Below are 24,071 nucleotides of genomic sequence, written 5' to 3' on the forward strand. Positions count from 1 at the left end.
GTTGTTCTTAAATGTCTTTTTTTTTTCCTCAGATGAATTTTGTTAAATATTTGGTGGCACTGATAGCCATGTTCCAGTAGTAAAGCTCTTTCTTTACTCCAAGTGCATACAACACTTTGATAGAGTATGGAGTTTGAGGTTGGATTGACTTTTGCAATCTGGAAAGCTAAATAAGGATACTGGCCTCAAGGGGCCATCCAGCCTATGGAGGAGCTGAAGATGTGCCCTAATAAAAAAAAATTCAGCCTAACAAATCCTCTGGAATATGCCTTAGTGTCCAAACAAATGATAGCAAAGTTCTACCATCCCTATATTGTGGTCACAGTAAATTTAACCTGGCAGATTTTTCAAGCTTTTATAACAGATACCCACTTGGTAGAAAAGCTCCGCACACTCATAAAACTTTGTCTAGCTTTGAGCACTGTGACTCCTTGGTTTATCTTTGAAGGTAAACTACATGCCAAATACATATTGAGAAAATGAGAGGAAGGAACTTGTTGAGTAGGACTGTTATTTATAATCCAGTTAAAAACTGAGGGACAACCTACCCAAAGTAACATTTGGTTACAGACTAAATGATCTATAGCCCTTTTTTCCTGTCAGGAATTAGTTAACAAAGACGTTCCTTGTTAGTGATAACAAAACTTATGGCGCCCTAAAGCTTAAAAAATAATAATAAACTACTTGTCTCAAATGCTAAGAGAACTGCATGCTCTAGCTGATAAGAGTTGGCATCATGTTATTAATAAAAAACAAAAAAAATAAGTTAAAAAATGAGGCTAGAAAATACCCTCTTATACCTCACAGAACACATTTTTATCATTCATCAAGAACCTTTTTACTTTTTTGACTCTTGCAGAATTAGGTGCTGGTTCTGAGTAAACATCAAGGTATTTGCAAAGAATTTCCCAATGAGAAATAGTTACTGAATACTAAGGTTTGTGTTATTGTCAAAGGCGAGAAAATGCTCCGATTTTGTGATGCTCATTACTGTGACTTTTCCTATTAATAATCTGCCTAGAAGTCAGGCATCCGTGCTTACTGACAATTACCCTGTGGTCACTCAGTGATGATAATTGACAGTAATGATGAAAAGCAGAGTATAAGTTGACCACACCAGTGTGCTAGAAATCAGGAAATTCAGCTTCTGGCCTTCACTCAGTCAGTGATTTTATGATATTTGTCGTATCTTTTGAACATTTTGTATCTCAGCTTGTCCATCGGTTAAACTGAGTTTGAAATAACTGCCCTGGTCTATCTCACAGGAATGTTGCCTGGACAAATTGGATAAGTGTAAAAGTGCCTTGGAGGTAAAGCCACTCTGTGTATAGAGATTAGTGTGATGGAGCTACTGAAAAGTATGTTGCAGAGGCTAGAATGGTCCATTTCTGCAGGCTTCGTGACTAGATAAGGCTTCATAATGGATTCCTGTCAAGCAAACCAAACCCATCTTATCAGTTCATGACTGTATAGTATTTAATGGAAAAAAATCTCTTTACAAACATTTGTTACCTTGATACAAATGTGCATTAAAAATCAGTCATGTTTTAATTAAATAAAACCTTCCTAAGTAGCTTCAAAGCAGTCTCTAATATCCAGTTGACAGTTTCCATAGTCTATTTAGAGGAGTCATAAACGTTTGATATGCTTGATAAAGTTGAGAAATAAGTAATGAAACAATGTGTGGGGAACAGAAATGGATTGCAGTGTTTCCTCAGGTAATAATTGCTATGAGTTTTAAGACTCTGACATTACCAAATTGAGATTTCTCTTTTGTTTATTTTATAGAAATGTCAAATTCTCATCTCTGCCTAAGTCATCTGTTTTTTCCTGGTTACTTCATTTTCTGTTGGAGTTAACATCCTCATTCTCAATCATAATCATGATACAGACAGAGCCACTCATTGCAGCTCAAAAAACATAACCAAATCTCTTGAAGATGGAAAAAAGTGGGGGAAATGGCCTTCCTCGAAAGAATCCCTTAAGTGCTTTTTACTCCTCCCTCTTTTTCTCATCACATAAGTGCTCAGAGTTCCTATGTAAATTTACAGCACCCATGTTTTCAGCCCTTGAGAAGGATAATTGAGCAAGTATTTAATTGTTTGGATGTTGCATAAAAGAGGTTCTGTCCAAGCTAACTTAAGAAACTTTTATTCCCCAGCCAACTTGATCTCTTTTCTTCTGGCAGGGGACCATTCCTAGTGGCACTAGGGAAATCTTGGCATCCAGAAGAATTTAACTGTGCTCACTGCAAAAATACAATGGCCTACATTGGATTTGTAGAGGAGAAGGGAGCCCTGTACTGTGAGCTGTGCTATGAGAAATTCTTTGCTCCTGAATGTGGGCGATGCCAAAGGAAGATCCTCGGAGTAAGTATCAGAAACCTGTTTATTCTGAGTGAGCTTTAAAGCACAATAATTTTTTTGTTATGAAACCCTTCCATCAGTTTTCCTTTTTATTTTCTTCTTGCTTGATCCCCTCTCTGTTTTCATCACTGTTTATTATTGTAAAGCAAAACTAAATAGACCTCTGTAGAAGTATATCGGACTCATGGGGTTAAGTTGTCTTTGGTTTTGTCTTACTGAGTGCTTGCTTGTCTGGTGAAAGTCTAGCCACTGTGGGGAAAAAATAATTTACTGTGGGTATGCTACCTCAACAGGACCCTGTTTGCTCAGGAATGAAGAGGTCACACAGGACCACACACATCAGAGTTCTCAGAACTGACACCTTCACTGTTTTAAATTAAATTCCATAGCTTTTATAAGAGCAGCATTTCCCCATTTGTCAGGGTTCAAGCACAGGGCACAGATCTCATGAAATACATAAAACATGAGGCTTATAAATGATATATTTTTCTTAAACACATATAATGTTTAAAAATATAACTTATGAGCATATGCATGTGATAGAAAAATAATTTAAGCACCTTTTTTTTTTTCTTTTCAAAAAGGGAGTAATTTAGGAGTCAGATATATAATAAATAATGATGAATGAATGAATTTCCTGCTCTGGAGTATCCAGTTTGCAGTTTACAAAGAAAGGATCAGTCATTTCTTATGGGTGACCAGGAGTTGGAATTTTATTTTAGAAGCATCCAGGGTGCCTGGTCTTCTACGAAACTCGTACAGCTAATACAAAAGATGGAAATAGCATTGCCGAATTCTAATATTCTCTCTATAAAAATATAATAATGAAACTTTAATTCATATCAGTTGAGAGAAAAGTTAGTATGAACTATTGAGTACTTTGAATTTCCAATTACATCTTTAAATGGTTCTAAAACTTTGAGGACACTTAAATTGTAACTATACCACATGAAATATTTCTATATTATTAATTTGTACAATATGTTGGGAACAAAAGAGTAGAATGATACAGGCTGTAACTTCCGAAATGAGAAATAATAAGACTCTTTTAGTATCTCAGGACTTCTTTTACTAATTAAAATCTGGCCCAAGTCTTTAATATTGCTATTTTTAACCATAGAGCCATTGTTGATTAGAATCCATACTTTATGGTTCAAACTTTAGACACTCATTTGAGTGTGTGCTTAGTGTAGTCACAGCTGATTTCCAGAATCCTAAACATGTGTTAAACTGATTGGATTACACTGATTATGTTATTGCTTCCATAATGCACCAAAGCACAGGTTTGTTTTAATTTTCAAATGTTTTGCCCTTCCTCCATGACATTTTCTTTTTTTTTCCTCCATGACGTTTTCAAGATAATACTATGAAACCTTTGTAACTTAATGTTCCCTGACACCCTTTTGAGAGAAAGCAGAATGTTTCATAGCAAGCACTTACGAAACGCTTACTTTATTTACCACATGTATAATGTTTAAAAAACACAATAATCATTCTTTAAATAAGTTTATTGATGTGTATTTATGGGAAACACACATATTATATAGTGTATCAATTTAGACAATTTGTGAGTCTGTCCTTAAGTATCATGTTACTTAGAGGAAAAGCTCACCGTAAAGACAAAGCATGTGTCTACCTTGGGTCCGTTTAAATAAGGCTGTGTTGGTACAACTAGTAAAATAAGCATTTGTATATTTTTCATCGTTCTTTACATCCAATTACCTTTCTGTAACAGGAAGTCATCAATGCTCTGAAACAAACTTGGCATGTTTCCTGTTTTGTGTGTGTGGCCTGTGGAAAACCCATTCGTAATAATGTTTTTCATTTGGAGGATGGTGAACCCTACTGTGAGACTGGTAAGATCCTAAAGCTGTTAGTTTCTTAAGTTTCGAATAAAGATAAAACATTAACCCTTATATTACTATAAGGTTGAAAGGATACATTGGGTAAAGTAGATTTCCTAACTATTTTAGGGGCATTTAAAGCTACTCTAAATATATAGCAAAAAACTATGTAAAATTTTTATGGGACTTTGCCAAAACAGATAGTCCCAACTTCATCCAGAGAAATGAGAATATAAGCATTACCTAGTAGGAAAATATTTTACTTGAATCCCTAATAGTTTATGGATATGAATTCTACCAAACTGTGGAGCTTAAAGCCACCTCTTACACTCTAACAGCGAATTTTGCGTGGTTTTAAACATGAGAAATGATCAACTTTTGAACGTGATATTGATTTGCTCTTTAAGGCAACTGTCTTGACAATAAATTGGAAGTCTTTTGTTACTCTTACTTGAATGGGAGGGGTAATCTTGGCTTGGGCTGTTCCCTTAGTAAAATTATTTTTAATAAACTGAGCTCTAAGTACCAATCTACTACATTTGTCCTATTACCTGAGCTCTGAACCCTTCTTTTCTTTCCCAGAGGCTGTAAGTGAACTTTCATAACACTTATTTGTTAATATTACTCTTACTTAGAGTAATGTTTCAAAAAATAAAATATTTTCCCTTTATCATGCCTATTTCACTACCACTGCATTTCCACTGTGGAGTTTTATTGTTGATCTACCTTGATATTCTTCAAAGTGTGGTGCTGGAGGAAGGGAATATTGCACACTAGTTAAGTTAAAGAGCAGTCAACTTCTAATTTGAGGCTAGTCAGCATCACTCAGACCCTTTTTTGCTCACTCAGTTCCTTTTAGATCCTAGGCAGGACCAGTCTAGATCTATGCCAGACGATCCACCAGGAAGCTGTCTGGAAATTCCAGTGAACTATCCCATCTATGGTCTATTTTGGGACAGGATGGCTACAAGCTGCCTACCCTGATTCAATCAGAATATTTCACATTTTGTAATTTCACCTAATTCTTCTGAAGAAAGAGCTTGTTTGTTTTAAAATTAAGCTTTGCAAGACATTTGACTAAACTGGCAGATAGTCCCTATCTAGCCAAATACATACAAAACTACTTAGCCTTAATATCGTATTTAATGTAGTCTAAGAAGTCAGATTTTTTAAAACCCAAAAATTGCTTACGGAAAGGGAAAAATGTTGAAGATTTATTTAAATGTCGCTTCTAATCAACTTGATCTATTTTTGTTGTATTTCTTTAACCTCCCACATTTGTTATTACCCAGACTTTCCCATCTCAGTAAATGCCCCACTGTCCACTATCCCAAAACCTAAGATTCTGCTCTTTCCCTTGCTCTCGCCATATCCAATCTAATTAGTAAATTCTAGCAGTTCTACCCCCAGTGTATATAAATTCATTCATTTCTCTCCACCTCAGTAGTCACAACTAAATCCAACTCACTCTCTTTGTCTGGATGCTCTAATCACCAACTGAAATGATATATCTTCTTTCCCCCCAACCCTCAAATAGCAGCTATGATAATATTTTGTTTCAATGTGAATTAGATTATGCTTGATACCTCTTGGCTTCCACTTGAGTAAACCCTATACTCTTTATTAGGCCAACCTTATCTTCTACCACCTTACTTTCTGTTCCTGAATTCTAGGCATACCTAGCCCCTTTGCTTTTCTGAACATGCTAAGATTCTTCCTGCCTCAGGGCTTTTGTATTTGCTGTTTCTTCTAACTGATCTGTTCTTTCTCAGCTTTTCTGTGGTGATTTTTCCTTTTTTTTGTCAAGTCTCTGCACAACTGTTACGTCCTTAGAGAAGCCTTTCCTAACCCACCTAGTTAATGGAGTGTTACATACTTCCCCCAACTGTTCTGTATCACATGACTATTTTTTTCGTGGTTCTTGTCACAGTCTGAAATTATTTATTATCACTTATTTTAAAAATATAATAAGTGACAACATCCTATTCCCATTGAGATTGTAAGCACCATGAAGAGAGCAGCCACATCATTACTATGACCACTCTACCTGCTGTCGGTGCCGGGCACATAGTAGGACTCTGTCAACATGTGCTGAGCAGATGGTGCTAGGAATATTGAAAATTGTTAAGAGAGGTAAATTAATGAAATGAAACTCTACTTTCTACTCCAGCCCAAGTTGGAGTAAACACAAGTAGTGAGAGTAGCTGCATAAAAGAAAATTGCCAGTAAGTTCTAATTTAGTAATAATAAAGAAACATCTCATCAATACTGCTTTCTTCAGAAGGAAATCCTATTAGTATTTTATAACTGTAATCTCTGTCAAGTAAATGGTGTTCTCTGGCTAAGGATTTTCAGCACGAAGTCATAAATTTGAAAGGAAATCGCAGCATAAGAATAGTAGTTAATACTGTTATGATACAGGCCAGCTAGAAACTCAGTCATGGCACTTATTTATGGAAGGTTCTTGTGACTTTTTTTTTCTTCCCTACCGAGTCAGATATTCTATGAAATGTGCTGATATCAGATATTCCTTCTTGATTTATGTTCTTTAGTCTTATTGTTGCTGGTATTTGGAAGCTCTCTTGTCTTTTGTTAAAACAGCCATGTCTATTGATAACTTAACAGGGAACAGCGTTGTTCTTCATAGGTATTTGGACACTTAGGTAGCTGGAGATAAGTGAGAAGTATTATGTGGAAAAATGGAGTAAAGGACGTCAAGTTATGTAAATAACATTTACCCCAAAGGTAACCTAAAACATGTTACACATATTGTCAAGCCAAACATGTCTTCTGAACATTTTTCAGTTACTAGTAACTTTATCTTCATCTTCTCATTTAATTCCAATTTTGTTGCTGCTTTCTAGGAACTATTATTCTAAAGCTTTGTCATATTTAAATTATGTCTCCCCACCCCACCCTGCCCCAATACAGATTATTATGCCCTTTTTGGTACCATATGCCATGGATGTGAGTTTCCCATAGAAGCTGGCGACATGTTCCTGGAGGCCCTGGGCTATACCTGGCATGACACTTGCTTTGTATGCTCAGTAAGTAAACTCTTATTTCTAAATTAGAGGAGCACAGTATGGCCACTTTTAGCCTAAGCACTAAATGGAAATAACAGTTCTTGTATCTTTGAATCCTTCACACATAAAAGTATTTTTACCGTGATTTTGAAAGTTGTTCATTGAAAGTTCTGACATTTTTTTGAATTATTTGGCACAGAATAAGATGCTTTAGAGAAAATCTTATTTTTAATAATTTTGTGTTTATAAGGAGAAACTACATATTTCTTAAAACAGTAAAAGTCCTTTACATTTTTTTTTAAATTCTGTTTTATTGGGGTGTTTGTAGTAATTTTTGGAAACATGGGTACCTGAAATAGAAACAAACAATTCTAATCAGAGGGAGAGACGAACCATGAGAGACTATGGACTCTGAGAAACAAATTGAGGGTTCTAGAGGGGAGGGGCGTGGGGGGACGGGCTAGCCTGGTGATGGGTATTAAAGAGGGCACGTTCTGCATGGAGCACTGGGTGTTATATGCAAACAATGAATCATGGAACACTACATCAAAAACTAATGATGTGTAATGTATGGTGATTAACATAACATAATAAAAAAATATTCTGATAAAAAAAGAAACAATTCTAAAAATCTATTGTTGAATTAAGAGTGGAAGCAAACTATATGTTGATTTGCTTCCTTCCTTAGCAGTAGTCCGTGAATATTTTTTCTTTTTAAGACTATAATAGAATGTAGTGATGTATTTACCTATTTTGTTTGATATCTTAATATTTTTGGTTTTATTTTTAATGATGAGGATAACTGTAGAGATTCACATTTACACTAAGACTTTTATTTTTAATGATTTTATTTATTTATTTGAGAGAGAGAGAGTGAGAGAGGAAGAAAGACTGAGAGAACATCCATGAGTAGGGGAAAGGGGCAGAGGGAGAAGCAGACTCCCTGCTGAGCAGGGAGCCCAATGCAGGGCTTGATCACAAGACTCTCAGATCATGACCTGAGCTGAAGGCAGACACTTAACTGAATGAGCCACCCAGGTGCCCCCTTGAGACTTTTTTTAAATTTAGAAAGTATATATCCAATAAAGATACTCTGATCAGATGTTTGATTTTTTTATTAGATTTAATATATCTAATAGTTTTCAATACCCATCGTATGAAGGGAAAAAAGTAATGTTAATTGAAGTCAAATGATTTCCCCAAACATTACCCGGTTGACTATTAAATTCATCTTGTTTACCTCTTCCATTTCTTAGACTTCATGAGATCTATAAAATGCAACAACTTTTAGCAGATTTGCCTTCTCCTGTTCTCTGGTAGAACTGTTTTATTATACTTTTTTTTTTTTTTATTATACTATTATACTTAAGAAAGGCAATAGGAAAGACAAGAAGACATAAATGCAGATAGTAAGTAGACTGTATAATCATCCGGTAGCCAGATGTTGACCAGGGTTTTTACTACAAGGAACAAAGAAATGAACTAAAAAGAATTCTCAGGTATTCTGTGCTGTTGTGTTTGGGAGCTTGGGAGTATTGGGCAAAGCAATTGTATCGTGTTTTCATTTTGAGTGCTTTGGTTCCCTACCACAGGAGGCAAATTTAGAGCATTACATTTAATGTGACCTCTTTGTTTTCTTATTAGGGCCTAGTAAAGAAAAATAATGATCAGTGATTTAAATAAATTAGAATACATTCGAGGAAAAAGTCACTCTTCATTGCTTTTGAAAAATTACATGAAATATCATAGTAATCATTACATGTCAGAGTGTCTAATACAACCAACGAAAGTGCTTTGTCTTTTTTTTATTCTCTCAAAGTTTTATTTATTTATTTTAATTTTATTTTATTATGTTAGTCACCATACATTACATCATTAGTTTTTGATGTAGTGTTCCATGATTCATTGTTTGCTTATAACACCCAGTGCTCCATGCAGTACGTGCCCTCAATGCCCATCACCAGGCTCACCCATCCCGCCACCTCCCTCCCCTCTAGAACCCTCAGTTTGTTTCTCAGAGTCCGTAGTGTCTCATGGTTCATCTCCCCCTCCAATTTCCCCCCCTTCACTTTTCCCTTCCTTCTCCTAATGTCCTCCATGCTATTCCTTATGTTCCACAAATAAGTCAAGCAGAGAAAGTGCTTTGTCTTATCCACCAAGTGGAAAAGTCATTTTCCCCTTTTAGGCATATTTGATAAAATAATAATATTCTTTTAAATAATGCTTCTTTTTCAGGTATGTTGTGAAAGTTTGGAAGGTCAGACCTTTTTCTCCAAGAAGGACAAGCCACTTTGCAAGAAACATGCTCATTCTGTGAATTTTTGAAAGTCAACAGTTCAGGCAGGGGAGGAGAAGAGATTCGAAGAGAAAGAGGAGAATTGGGATTACCAATTAATTTTTAGATTTAATATTTGTGGGAATTTTGAAAAATAATAGTGGCCCTGAAGGGATAAATTCCAGCTTTAAAAACCAAGTCTATGAGGAAATATTTGGCTTCATAAAGTAAAGAGACAGTTTGGCATTTATAAGATTACTTTTTTCCTGTATTTTCTGCCCATAAAATAACTTTTATAAAAACCAATTTCCTGGTTGACTATTAAATTCATCATAGAATAAATTAGTGAAGAATTAAATTTTAGAATAAAAACCTCTAACATCTATGCTGAATTAATTATACTTTCTTTCCTTATTAGGTAGTTCTGAGTAAATCTGTAAAAGGAAATGAAAATTGCCTTACACTCTATCAATAAGTAAAATGTATTTTTTAAAAGAATAGTGCTTGTCTTTAAAAGAGGAAATAGGAGTTTAAACAGAATTTTATCAGTAGTAGGTGTCAGTTTTTAAAAACTGTATGTACTTTTTTTGTCTTACTGATCAATCCAGTAGGAAAGACTAAGATTTTCCATCAGAATGTGCCATGCCAATAAGAGATGTTACGTATTTCTCTCATCCACCCCCCACAAAAGCCACCACATTGCTTATAAATTTCAGATTTTTACGTTTTATTAAAATATGGCCATTTCTATTCATTGTGTATGTTTTATCACCTATATTAGTGAAACTCCCATTTTTTTTCCCCTTCCCTCATGCTGAGGTCAAGAGAGTAAGTAGAAAAGAGTGAGGTTAGGAATTACGGGAAATCAGAGGAGGACTGTATTCAAAAATTTTTTAAATTCTCCCCTTTTCAGACAGTGAATCCATTAGATCAGTTTCAGATTTGTACTACTGACTGATAAAGGTTTGACAACTCTCTTTGCAGAATAATTTTTTCTTTAGTTCTACATTAGAAAAGTAAAAGATTGGCTTGGGGATGTGATAAAATCTAAGGGTTTTTTTTCTTCTTTTAGTAGTTTTCTCTCAGTAATAAATAAACCACTTCCAAATGTGATCACGAAGTTTAGAAAGCTTTTATTCCCAGAGGTTGGTGGTATAGGAGGGGAACATGATCAATTACTCAGACAGGCTCGTTATTTGTTTTCTTTATTTGGGGAAACAATTATATAGATAACCCATGAAGACAGAGCAACAATTGTGAAATTGTGACTCCTATTGATATTTGCCCAGTGAGAAAACAGATTATGACATTTGATAGTTTTTCTCTTTGTTTCCAGAATGGATGAAAGCCCATGATCCCACTAAGTTAAAAATACCAATGTGTCTGGGGCAAGGTGCTTTCACAGTTGAGACAGAACCCCAAGTCCTCCCTGCCCCGTAACTCATGAACGACTTCATTTCCATTGTGCGCATGTTTGTTGTAGAGGGAGGTTTGAGGCTCAAATATTTGTTTAACCTCCCTAAGAACTTTTCAAGGCATCTGTCCTGAAAGCTGTTAATTTATGGTCTAGCAGATTTCTATTATATGCAGATAATAACTAAGTGGGAATCAAAGCATGAGAAGGGTGACGTGAAGTGGCTTCACCAGTCGCAGCCCTGAACTACCTCCTCACCCTGCATCTGTAGGGAGGCAGGAAGTTTGACTTCTGAGATAAAGTCCTGGAACTGAATTGTGCCCTCTTTCTCATTGCTGCTGAAACCACCTGTAGAGTTCATGTGAGTTGTCACATAGCTTCGTGTCAGTCTCTTGCTTTACACGATACAAAATAAATTGGTGATTTTGTTTGGATGTAGTAGAGATGATTTTTTTTTTTTTTTTTTTGGTTGTTTAGTTTTGCCTTTATAGAATCTATGCCAAGATAGTATTTGAAAAGTCAGTGACATTTGGGTATTTCCTTTCCGGAATTTTATTTGACCTGGATTTCTTATTAAGTTATATTACATTAGGGATATCATTTTTATTAGACTCTTCTTTGTGCACATTATTTCATGGAGCATAATGTTGCATTCCTCTAAATTTTATCCCTAAAAAGAAAACATTGCTTCCTAATTTATCATTTTGTCTTTGTGCTTTGTCCTTCTCCTTTGTGGCAAAGCTTTCTATCTGTTCTAAAACAGTTAATTCTGTGAAATAAATATTGACTATAACCCAGAAGAATCTCTGTATTTCCCAGTGGGGAATGAATGCCATATTTAATACTCCAGCGTTAATCTTTTAATAACTGGCAGAGCACTTTATTCTTCTGGTGAGTTCCCTGAATATTTATTTTTCTGATTATAAATATTCTATGTCAGTAGCATTTTTTTTTAATTATTACCTCTTTACTGTAGAGCATTTACTTTTAGTCTTTCTTGATGTATATTTTGGAATGCTGTACTTAGTATAATACAGATTAAAATTACAGTATATAACTCTTTTAAACGTCCTTTACTTGTATTTCCCTGATTCAAAGTATTAGTGATAGATTCCAATGTATAACATTTTTCTAGACTTACAAGGGCTGAATGTTGCCCGCTAGAATGGTAGCCTAGACAGGATCCCCGCTGCTTATGCTTATCATAGCATACATATTTCTTGTTGATTCAGGTTACATTTAGAGTCTAAAACTAAAGCCTAGTCATTTGGTTACAGTATGAAGACAAATAGAAATAAGAGTTTAAATCTTCAAAATATTAGTGTAGCCTATGGTTAAAATTATCTAGAACAAAAATGTTTTCATGGTGCCATTTTCAAGGGGTAGTTTATCAGGAGCACTTTTATAGAAAATAAGTCCTTCCTCTCCTTTGTTCAAGTATGAATCTAGTGTTATATTCACAGTTTTGTGAGGTTTGGAGCTTTTTAAATCATCTCTATTGAAAGGACAGGCTTTTCAGACATAAGGGAAGGGAAAACAGTGAATAATTTGACACAAATCTAGTGCGGCTTCAGTTTGTCATCCTTCTCCTCCAAATGTTTTAAGATATTGGGTTTGGATTCTCAAAGTATCATTTGCCTTATCTGTTAATCTCTGTTTTCTGTTTCTTTACATTTTTACATTTGTATACATCTGTACTGTTTTGCTTTTGGATACATTTTCTAATTAAAAACCACATGAGAAATATAATCAGTGTAGTTATACCTTAATGTTCACATAATAAATAAATGGCTGCAGTGATATAAACAAGCTCTCCTGGTTTTTCTTTTTTGGGTGCCAAGTGGTTTTCATTGGAGTCATCATGGGAATAAAATAGTGTTCACAGGACAGGAAAAGAAGTAATGATTCTCAGGAGAATCCTCTTTTATGATATTCACCTATGAAAATGTCCCAGAAACAAAACATTTGAAAAGATTGTCACATTTGTTCTACTTTAATCCATTTTTATGCTCTGCATGTAGCATGTACACAATACGTGTTTATAAATTAATACATAAATAAGCCCCATTGTTTTAGAAAATATTTATTGCTGAAAGTGTTTATTGGAATAATCTGTCATACCAAGCACTGTATTGTATCACATATCATACTGAAAGAACGTCAGTCATCATCTACATTTTCATGCTTTAATCAACCAGGTTACATTACTTCATGGTTAACTCATCCCGATCTCATTAGTTAACGTTTCTATAACCAGGTAGGCTCATCTATTCATTTGTTTATTGGTTTGAGTAAGATTTTTTCTCTAACTGTATAAAGTTAAGAGGAATGTTTCTGTTGCAGGCTGTCTATTGGAAATAAAAGACAAATTCAAGTCTATTTGCTCACAGTATATTAAACTCCAGAAGCCAAACTTATAAGGGCATCAAGACTGCATTTGACATTTTAATAGCTGCTGTTTGGTTTCTATCAATCACGTAATGGCACATTAAAATGCACCGACAAAATAAGAGATCTGTCATTCCTTCGTTAAGAAACAGTAATCCAGTACAAGATTTATAGGCTTAAGACTCAACAGTGTATGTTCACAATAAATCCCCATTCAGTGCTCAAACCAGAAACAAGCCTCCCTGTCGTTCAGTGTTTTCTGGTCAAAATGTCCCCAATATAAGATTATCAAAGGTTTTCTTACAGAACTACATATAAAATCCTTTTTGCCAGCAAAAGCTTAATTTAGGTTGGCGGTTTCCCTTTTTGAGTACTCTCAGACAAGATCTTGGTTATATCAGAAACACATAGGTACTGATGTATTATTAGCGGGCCTGGTGTTAATTAGGGAGAATTACCAGAAATAGTTTGCTTCGTGGGAATTTATTACAGAATCACACTTGACTGATGGCAGAATAGGAGTTGCTGAGAGAGAGCAGCTCCCACTCATAACCACTAATTAATAGGGTGCCAAAATTCTGCAGAGAAGGTTTCATCCCAAGTGTGGGAGCCGCACAGGGAAAATGGTTCCTTTGCAGTATTTAAAATTTAAAAGAGGAAAGGGGCTAGGACGCATGGCTACCCAACAGAAATCTCAGACTGATACAGTTTTGTGTTGTACTTATGAATGAGAGCATTTAACTCGGGAAGCGCTGAGCCCAAAAGTTTGTGAAAGAATCCCTTTCCCTCCGAAGGTCAAAAGTAGCCTGTATGTTTATTATACTGAGGAGATATGCAAAGGTATTTTTAACGTGGCATGTGTCTGATTCCCTCAAGTGTTCATTTTATGAGGAGAGTTTAGAACAAACCATTTGTCTTTGGCGTAATATTACTGAACTTTTACTCTTTATTCCATGATTTAGAAGCTGTCTGCGTAGGTGGCAAGATTACATCAGTGATTAGTAAGAAAGGTGTGGCTTCCACACCTTGAACCCAGAGTTGAGGAAAAACAAGGTGTGTTTAGTGATTGGCACTAAAGGCAGAGCACTGGGGGAGGCCTATTAATGAAAGTTGGCCAAGAAGGCCATTCTTTTCCCTGTGCTTGTAACGGCATGTAATCACGTACAATAAAGCTTGGAGCCATTGCTTAGTGTGGAAGAATAAAGCATTTCCATGTCACAAAACCACTGATCACTGACCTCAGGGAGAAAATAAAACAATTTATAATTCACAGAGAGTATAATTTTTCAATTTCTCTTGAGGCAATATAGTTCCCAAGGAAAATGACTTCTGTTTCAGGCCCGTGGACTGACTGACGTGGTCTCTAATGCATCTGTGTTTCAAAGGACAAAGTTTCTGTTTAATAACTGGGTTCCAAATTAGTTTTTCATCATGTTCTAATTGTCACATTTGCTTTCTGGTTCAAATATACTTAGGTTTGTTTTTTCTTCTTTGTCCCCCCATTTTTCCTTTGCTTGTAAAGCACACACAGCTGGTGCTATTCTAAGCACTTACTCAAAAATACCATTGTTTGTTTAAAGTATTTTAGGAGACTATAATATCTTCAGAGCCGTCTTTTGATTTTTTTCCCCTTAGTGTATCACTGATACACCAAACTTCCCTTGGTAAATAGGAAAGTAACTTGAACTCCGGTGACTTATCATACCAATATTAGTTTTTGTGTAAATAGAAATCTTTGCTTAGGTGACCATATATTGAGGTCATCTGACCCCAGACATTTTCTCTATTCCTGTTTGCTTGAGAATCCTGACAATCTCAAGCCTCCTTAGTTGAGTGAAATGGAGAGCAAATGAACTTTGAAATATAAATTAAAGTAATACAAGCTTTATCAACTGAAACTTATCATTTATTCTGCTCTGAAATTATTACACTACTGCTTAATAATTTCTCTGGTACCGTTATAAACGCTTCAGATAAAAATGAACTTAATAAACAAGCTGAGGCACCAAAGTGAACCCAGGGCTTCTGCCCCAAGAAAAGGTATAAATCAATGATGTGAATCTGTGAGTTTGCTTATGCCTGACTATCCAGGAAGTTATAGATGATCTTTAACAATATCAACATAGTACAGATGGTGAGAGTATATATAAATTAGAGCTTGGGGGAAAGTGTGTTTGATTATGCCTGGTGGACCAGACTGGGTCCAATTGGGAGGCCGAAATCACACCGAACTTAGCAAGAGAAGTTTAAAGAATTATTATGCTATGGTAGGAGAGTAACTATGAAAATGTAAAGAGAACTCAAAGGCTAACCTAAGATTGAGAGAGGGACCCAAGGAAGAGCAACCTTCCGATGAGTACCCTTCCCCGTGGCTGGAGGTCAGACTTTGTTGGAGGAAGTGTGGTTGCAGCCCACTGATGACAGAGAAGTTCTGTGGCTGCTGAGGCCAGCCAGAGCTGTTCTCCCATTGCCAGGAACAAAGAAACAACCCTCCGGAGTGCAGGTAAGCCCAGGTTAGGTCACCAGGTTTAGGAGGGGGGTGTGCACAGGGAGTTGGAGTGTTGCTGTGGCCTAAAATACACAGTATCTGCATCAAGAGGGCTGCGGCAAGGTGGCCACCGGCCCCAGCCGGTGTATGGGATCACCGAGCGACTGCATTCTGGAAGCTCGGCCGGGCAGAGCTCCACCAGATGCACCCCCCGCCCCCACAGGCACCATGGATGATCCAGGCAGCTGGAGCAAGGAAAAGCAAAATGCGGCACCTGGACCCAGGAAGAGGAGCTCCTGACTTCTGCCCTGTTCCTTTGTCTCCCTTGGCCGACAGTTGACAAAGCTTAACACTGCTCACCGTAAAGGAGAAACGCTTAAAGAGTCCGGTTCACTATCACGGGACAGGCTCTGAAGGATGAATTTGGAAGTGAACACCAATACACTGATAACAGGTACTTCTGTGTATAAAATGAAAACTTTATATTCTTTTTTTCCTTAAGATTTTATTTATTTATTTGACAGCGAGACACAGCGAGAGAGGGAACACAAGCAGGGGGAGTGGGAGAGGGAGAAGCAGGCTTCCCGCTGAGCAGGGAGCCCGATGCGGGGCTCGATCCCAGGACCCTGGGATCATGACCTGAGCCGAAGGCAGACGCTTAACCAACTGAACCACCCCGGCGCCCCTAAATAACTTATATTTCTTATGCTGTCTTTGTACTTCGTGTGGTATATTACCTGTCACGCTAGGGTACACTAATTCGCTGTAAGTTTCTAATAACTGGAGAAACGGAGAGTCAAGTATTTTTAACCCAAATACTGGAGATGAGTAAATGAAAACTCCGAGAAATGATTCTCGAAAAACATACAGTTATAAGTGGCAAAGCTCACACTTAGACTTTTTACCAGATTAGAGAGAGCATTTATTACTTCATCCACATTGTCTCAGAGTCCCTCTTATTAATAAGGGACAATTCTCATATGTTCAGTTAGTAAAGGACAGGTTTAGCAATTACTTAATTTTGACAGACTACGTCAAAAAAGCTGTATCCGTCTGATTCGCACCGTTGCCTGGGACGTCTGTGGGCGGACCATGCGCCCCCTTCACAGGTGCTCTTTGTGCCCTGATTAGCCCTCTCCGTTTGCTGTTCTTTGTGCTTTCGCTACATGGCAAAGAAGCACAGGAATACTGAGAGTCGGTCTGAGGTGCAGGTAACACCAAACGTGGTACCAGACAAATGAGAAGGCCGTAGGAACTGCGGTGACAGTGACTTGTGCCCACGCAGGTGAACAGTACCTATTTATAAGATGTCGGAAAGCAAGTCAGGATGGCCGGCACCCAGTTCGTCCCTGTGTGATGCGGTTAGTTCCAGGCCGTGAGTGTGAAGAGTGGAGGATGGAAAAGGTGAGGCCTCGGGGAGAAACTGCACATATGTCCAATTATTCTGACAAGGTTGCCTAAGATTCTTTTTTTTTTCACTCAATTGAAACGAAATCTCTCTGCTCTTCGGTAATGGCAGGCACCGCCGCTAAGTCCACTAAGGCATAGCTGGAAAATCCCAGCTGCCCTCACATCTGTTTTGTATGACCTTTCAATCATCAGCAAATACTTCTGCCACTAGGAATGGGAGTCTGCGGAGGATACGGCTCTGTGGCTTTCTAAGCTATCACTATGGAAAACATATTGAAACAAAATTCACGCATGCCATGCACCATGCCCAGAAATTACAGACTCGTCTGAGCGGTGTTAAGGTTTTGACCTATCAAGAGTGCTCACACCTGCTTCTTACAGTCAAGTTGTTAATCCTTTGTTCAGAAAATGAGACATATTATGAAATATGTGAATGGGCTTTTATGGCTTAAGACTTAAGTGGTTAGGATCTTTAAACTGGTTCAAACTAAAATAACGTTGATGAAATAGCGTGTTTTAAGACCTCTAACGATTACATTTATTCTACGTCAGAAACCTGTGTGACTTGACTTTCAGATTCTTTGAGAACCATGACTTAGTTACCGTGCTTGCTTGAGTTCCAGGTTGTAAGGAAGTGTTCTGAAAATAAAAAAGGGGGAAATATCACTTAGGAATCTCTTGGAAGGATGGTAATAAAGTTCACTCTCACATGAATTACGACCAACGGAAGATGTGTGAGTTCAGTTTATCTCAAGACCACCTTAGGCTGTTGTCAAAGGAGAGCATTAATGGCTATAATGAATATAGGAATTATATGTAAATATACGTGTCAAGTGCTGAAAGAGAGCAGACTGCTTAGGTGGTACGTGGGCACTGCACTGACAGACCTGCGTGAGTGAGAGTCTCCGTCACGCCCAGCTTGAACTTACAAGAGGGCTATACAGGCAGGCTACTCATTTGGGTCACCTCCAAATCAGTGGTGTTGCATTCTTTGTTATTTTTATTCGACGTTTAACACAGAGGGAAGACTGAGCACTTTGTTGGCAGGGAAGGAGGAGGTGTAGAATGCCTGGAAGCAGAGATCCACCCCTAACATGCTCTGACCCACTTAGCTCTCCCTTATACTTGTCCACCCTACTCAGCAAAGGAGCCCTGAGCCAGGATTCAGCTGGTGTTGCTCCAGAACCTCCCTTAGGAGTCTCTATCCCTGACTCTAAGGTGCTTATCAAAGTATCCCATCAACTCCCATGAAGTTCTTTCCTCAAGAATTGACCTATTAATGACAATTTTCTCCATCTCATAATGTTTCCTGTGATGTTTTAGAGCTTCTCTCGGTCTGGCTCCCAGGGCAATTGACCAGTAGGCCAACTTCTTTGACTGGTGTTCCCTCACTTAAGAGCCTTCTAATCTTGGAAAAGCTACAGAACTTGGTTGAGCCTGTGTTTTTTGTTTTGTTTTGTTTTTCTTTAGTGTGTCCTTTCACCCTCTCAGAGGATAGCTCTCCAGGGTATTGGAGAGTTGTCACAATGCTTAAATGAGACTGTGTATGTGAACATCCAGAGCTACATACGACCTATCCAGCCTTTTCTCGAAGAGATAATAAGAAATATTACTCAAAAAACAGATTCAACTTGTTAATCCTTGGTTCAGAAAATAAACCTTTTATGAAATATGAGAACGAATGAATAGCTTAAATTTTAAGCCTTCCAAAATAAATTTGAGAATTGCTATCAACTATCTCAGAAATTCACAATGCACATTTAAGCTGAGTTGTCTTGCCATGAAGAATAAAAATAATTAAGTTTTACCTATGTATTTCCCAAATATATTTGGCCATGAGCCCCTTTACTTAAAGAAAATCTATCAATACCTTATCCTACGTAATACAATCTGGGAAATACTGGCTTACCCTTTCTCCCTTTTTCATGGTAAATGTCCTGAATTGTGCTTGTCTTTGCATTTTAGACCAGTGGTTCTCAAACTTTAGTGAGCTGTTGCAATGAGATTTATTGAGCCCCACCCCAAAGTTTCTGATTTAGTTGGTCCAGAGCAGAAAAACCTGCATTTCTACCAAGTTCCCAGGCCAAGCTGATCCTGCTGGCCTGGAGATCACCTTTGGGGAAGCACCTGTTGTGGATCACTTCTCACTTTAATGTGCAAGTGACCTCAGGATCCTGAGATTCTGACTCGGTAGGACTGGGATGAGGCCAGTAAATGTGCCTTTCTGATCAACTTCCGGTGGATGCCATCGATGCTGTTGGGTCATGGACACACTTGGAGGAGGGAGGGTGAGCCTTCAGAGACTATAGGTAGAAGCCAACATCTTCTCTCTTCTTCTTGGGTCTAAAATCAGAGACTAGGGTTTCAGTCTGAAAAAGAGAGAGAAAGATAAAAAAAAATCTTAGATTAAATAATACCTGCTTGGGGAATTTTGCAGCTTTCTTTCCTCCTTTCTTTCCAGGATTTCTGTGGCCCTCGTAGAAAGCAGAGCACATTCAGCATCCCACACAGACCTGGCTGGTGCCTGCACTGGAGCCCCAAATACCAGCAGTGGATGGGCAACCTTACAAGGTGAGAGAGTAATTAAATCTCAGATGGTAAGTTTGTGGTTTTTTTCCCCCATCATTCCAGATTAGGAGTGTTAATTTTCCTGAACTTTAAAAATAAACTCTAATGGGGGGCGGGGGGCACTCAGAGACAGTAAGTTGGAGAACTGGTGCACTGAGTCAGGAGTAAGGGATTTGGGTGTTTAGCCAGGCTGATAATTAATTATTTCTCTGACTTTGGAAATGGCACTTCACCAGTCCTGACCAGACCTTCCTCCTCTATAAAAATTAACTGGATCAGTGGTTTGTACACGTTGTTTGTTTTAGTAACTCTCTTTTGAAACATCTTCAGAACCTCACGCATAAAACAGGCAAGAGGTGAGCATTGGGCATTTTAATTTTCCAAATACTTCTAATTTGCAAAACCATCAAAGAAACTCCGGATTCCTCGGGTTCTCAGGGGCAAGATTTGTAAATCACTTAACTGGAAAGCCGCCTAAATTTCTTCCAGTCTGACATGAAACCACCTGTGGGGATTGTGGGTCTGCGCTGATTGATTAACATCCACTCACATTCCCTGCAATGGCTTCAGCTTCTCCCAGACAATAGTTTGGTTTGGGTTTTTGTGTTTAATCATAATTCATTTCTTCAGTGCTTTCCACCCTAAAAGTAACAAGCAAGTTGGGGGTTTTTTGGTTTTCTTTTCTTTTCTCTCCCCGCCCCCCCCTTTAAATGACTGAAAACGACTTCAGTCTGGGAGGGGGAAGGGAAGAGGAGAGGTTGTCTGCAGGCTCCCGGGGTGGTCTGGGAGTTGCTTTGTTTTCTTAGCTGTGCTGTGCAAATGAACTGAAGGTTTAACACTTAGGTGCTGTTTGAAGATATAATACAACAGAGCTCCGAGTAGGGAGTCCAGGAACACTGCCGCCCACCTTGCCCAAGGCCCCTCCGTCCAGCTCTTCTGGGAGCTGCAAAGCAAAAGTTTGTTGCCATGGCTTAGACCTAAACAGACCCATGCCTGTTCTGGTATGTAGATTATGTTCTCTGAGGTCGGCCCTGCTCCCTCATTTTGCGTCCATCTGTGGGACGTACAGGTTTCACTCCTCTACCGCCCGCCATTCTACAGCTACAGTTTGTCATATGATATAGTGCCTTTTCACTTACAGACACCTTGGTGTTGGAATCGGCCTATTCCTTCAGCTTTTCCCCAGCTAGACTGGAGCCTCTGTCCTCAGGGACCTTGCCGTGGGACCACCTTGCAGGCGTTAATACTTTTCCCACTAAACCTGCTTGGATAGCCGCCAACATGAATGCTGCTCTCAACAGAGTAATGGAGATTCCAGGGTACCTTGAGGTTCGTTTGGGGGCAAGAGAGCCCAGTGTTTCCCCTCTCCTATCACGGTCATCCTTCTCTTTTAATTTCCCATCTCCTCTCAACTCCCCCCAGGTTCTGGGAGATGACTCTCCTTTTAGTTTATTCTAGTACAATGATATTTGGTCCTCTTTTAGAGTTCCTTCCATTTCAGAGGACTCGGGAACAATTTGAAAGACCAAGAGGTCTCCTAAGAAACAGTAAAATAACATTACTTCCAGTTCTACGCAACATAATAGGGAGTTAGAAAATACATATGCATTCTTCTATATACATTCTAAATACATATACATCTTAGATGACCAGATGTTACCAGGTTTATATCGGTATAAAGTAGAACTAGCAAGTGAAAATTATGAAACTCACAAAAAGCCCAGATAATTTTCATTAGAACGGCCTCCTGTGTGTGTGTGCGTGCCCACACATACACACACACTCTCTATTAGTAGCAGCCGTGATAGCAACTTATTTTCCTGGAAGCTAAGAGAAAGGTGCCACGTGGTCTGCATTCTAAGCTTTAAAAGCTGCAGAGAAGTGTCGCTGTGGGAAAACCTCCTGGCCCTGGATTTTTGAAGGAACTTACTGTGTTGATGCTTGTGTGAAAGACCTTGGGTAACAAAAGGGCCCATGTTTTTAAACTCTGAACAGGTAGGAAAGAGCATCGTTTGTATACAGTCATGTTTTATGTAACTTCTTTGTAAAATATGAAATCTCATCCCAGAAAACATTTCTGCAAGGGACTTGAAAGCATATGGCCCACATATGTTGGTGCCTCATCCACGCTTTCGTATGTTCACTCATTGAACAAATATGCATCAGAGCGCCTAGAATTTACCATGCCCCATTTTAGTCACTGGAGGTTTAGCACAGGTCTCTACCGTCCTAAAGCTTACATTCCAGTCAGGAGAGACACAATGCACAAGGTAGAAATTAAACAGAGAACCAGACGGCAAATGTTTCACAGAGGGTGAAGAGAGAAAAGGGCGTGTAGGTGCGGGCAAACCAGACAGGAAGGGTAGGAGGGAAGGGGCCAAGTAGCTACTGGGGAGAAGGCTGTCCCGGGGCAAGGAAAAAGCCTGGCATGTTCAAAGAACAGCAAAGAGCCAAGGCGGCTAGACTAAGTGAGAAAGAGAGAAATTAGGGAGGGCCGAAGGAGCGGATAGAAAGGGCCCCACAGGTCCTAGTAGGCCTTTTTAAGGACTTTGGCTTTCACATTCATTGTAAATAGTTAACAAGTCCTTCAGGTTGTTGTACGTAATTCTCTCTGTCTCTCTCAATCCCCACTTCAGAGGCACGTCTTTGGCAACTGGTGGACCGCATTCCCCTGTGAGTGAATGAAGGCCTGAGTGTGTCTGCAGCGTTTCTAACCACCTTTGCTTTTACTGTGATTTGCTCACAGGGCAGGGCTTCCTGAACATTCTATTTTTGGCTTGTAAGAGAAATTATGTAGTTCTCATCTTGATGAAATTTCACAAGTCTGGACTCCCTCTAATTTCTGTAAGACAAAATGTAGCAGTCTCCAATGTTCCTTTTCTTGTTTCTTATGGTTTCTGGGCCCGGAGGAACCTCTTTCTCCTAGGACCAGCCGTATCATGAGATGCGCCCTTCATGACCCCATGCTCACATCAGCTCTTAGGCACTGGGAGGGGCTTCCCACGGAAGAATTCTAAAGGGCCGGAATGAGTGGGAAGTAGGTGAGATGACCAGATGTTACGTGGCTGAAGGCACAGGTTAAATAGATGTACCTATATCCACAGGTGAAGGGAATAACCCCTGCCTCCTTCCTCCAAGCCCCTGAGAAAGGTATGGCGAAATTGCACTTGAAATTTGAAATCGGAGACTCTTGCGTTTTATCTGTTCCACTGATTGTCTGCTGTCGTAGAGACCTGCACAACTTTGGGGAAGTCGCCTTGCAATCCCCACCCCAAACATCTTTGTCCAGGAACATAACTACAGGAGCGGGTTAGAGGTACAAGCCTCGTGTGAACGTGTGCGTGCTGAGAGTGGGAGGCCTCAGATGCTTGGTCTTGGTGTTGGAGGCTTCTTCACTGGTAGTGGGAGGTATGAAGCGATGGTGTGGCTGCCCCCCTAGACCTTGTCTAGTAGTGTCAATGAAATGCTGCTCTCCTCCCTCTTGCCCTTTGCTGGTCTTCTTAAGTTACTGTCCAGGAGGACAACATTCACCTGTTCTTCAAACTTCTTTCTGGCCACATAACAAAGATTTCAAACTTTTACAGACCATTCCCTCGAAGTATACGGAAGGATGTTTTATTCTCATGACTGCATTTTTTTCCTTCTGGACTCAGGGTGCATCTTGTGCATTTGCCAATTTGCACGGCCAGTTCTTACGGCTTCAGAAGCCATGTGAATGGTGAGCAGTTGATCATTTATCCCAAGCAAGGAAGGCTCACCGCTGTGTGTCCTCCATTCCCACCAGCCCTGACTGATTATTCCTCCAAATAAGCCCCCAAACACTTCTCTCTCACTCTGTTTCCAGATCACCACCTCCATGTGACATCATGGGAACTTAGTGCAAATAAATCTCCAGAGAAACCAATGCTGGACAGATATTGAAATGGATTGCCACAGGAGGGCATTACTTATCTCCTTAGAGAGCAACGTTTATCACAAAAGGAAGGCTTTGACGAGAAACACTCCTGGGGCTTCCACGGACCTTGGTGTATCTACAGTATTTCACCATCAAGTCTGGACAGAGCCCAGAGCAAAATTAGAGCAGGATCTTATTAGCTGTTCAGAACTAGGGCCATGTTTTGGGGTACAAGAGGAAGCAGCTGTGATCCTACATTCTCATTATTATTATTGATGCTGTTGTTGTTATTTAACCAGCAGGATAGACGAGGTTCCTGCTTGTGGCTGCTGAAATCGTTCCATGTGGGTATTAAAAAAGCAACCTTTAAAAATATACCCTTTTTCGGGGCACCTGA

The 24,071-nt window shown here is 38.8% G+C and overlaps 1 protein-coding gene across 9 annotated transcripts in view; it reads left to right on the plus strand.

Moving 5' to 3' along the window:
- The window catches only part of PDLIM5 (PDZ and LIM domain 5), a 204,701-nt gene extending 191,967 nt beyond the window's left edge, over positions 1–12,734 (plus strand). For all 9 annotated transcript variants that reach the window (XM_078068975.1, XM_078068977.1, XM_036091933.2 and 6 more), the window contains 4 exons: positions 2,189–2,369; positions 4,102–4,222; positions 7,142–7,257; positions 9,472–12,734. In XM_078068975.1, the coding sequence (XP_077925101.1) occupies positions 2,189–2,369; positions 4,102–4,222; positions 7,142–7,257; positions 9,472–9,561 (508 nt within the window). In that variant the 3' untranslated portion in view covers positions 9,562–12,734. The remainder of the gene's footprint in view (positions 1–2,188; positions 2,370–4,101; positions 4,223–7,141; positions 7,258–9,471) is intronic.
- The last annotated feature ends 11,337 nt before the right edge of the window (positions 12,735–24,071 follow it).

Source organism: Halichoerus grypus, chromosome 3 (assembly GCF_964656455.1).
Source record: "Halichoerus grypus chromosome 3, mHalGry1.hap1.1, whole genome shotgun sequence".
Taxonomy (NCBI): domain Eukaryota; kingdom Metazoa; phylum Chordata; class Mammalia; order Carnivora; family Phocidae; genus Halichoerus; species Halichoerus grypus.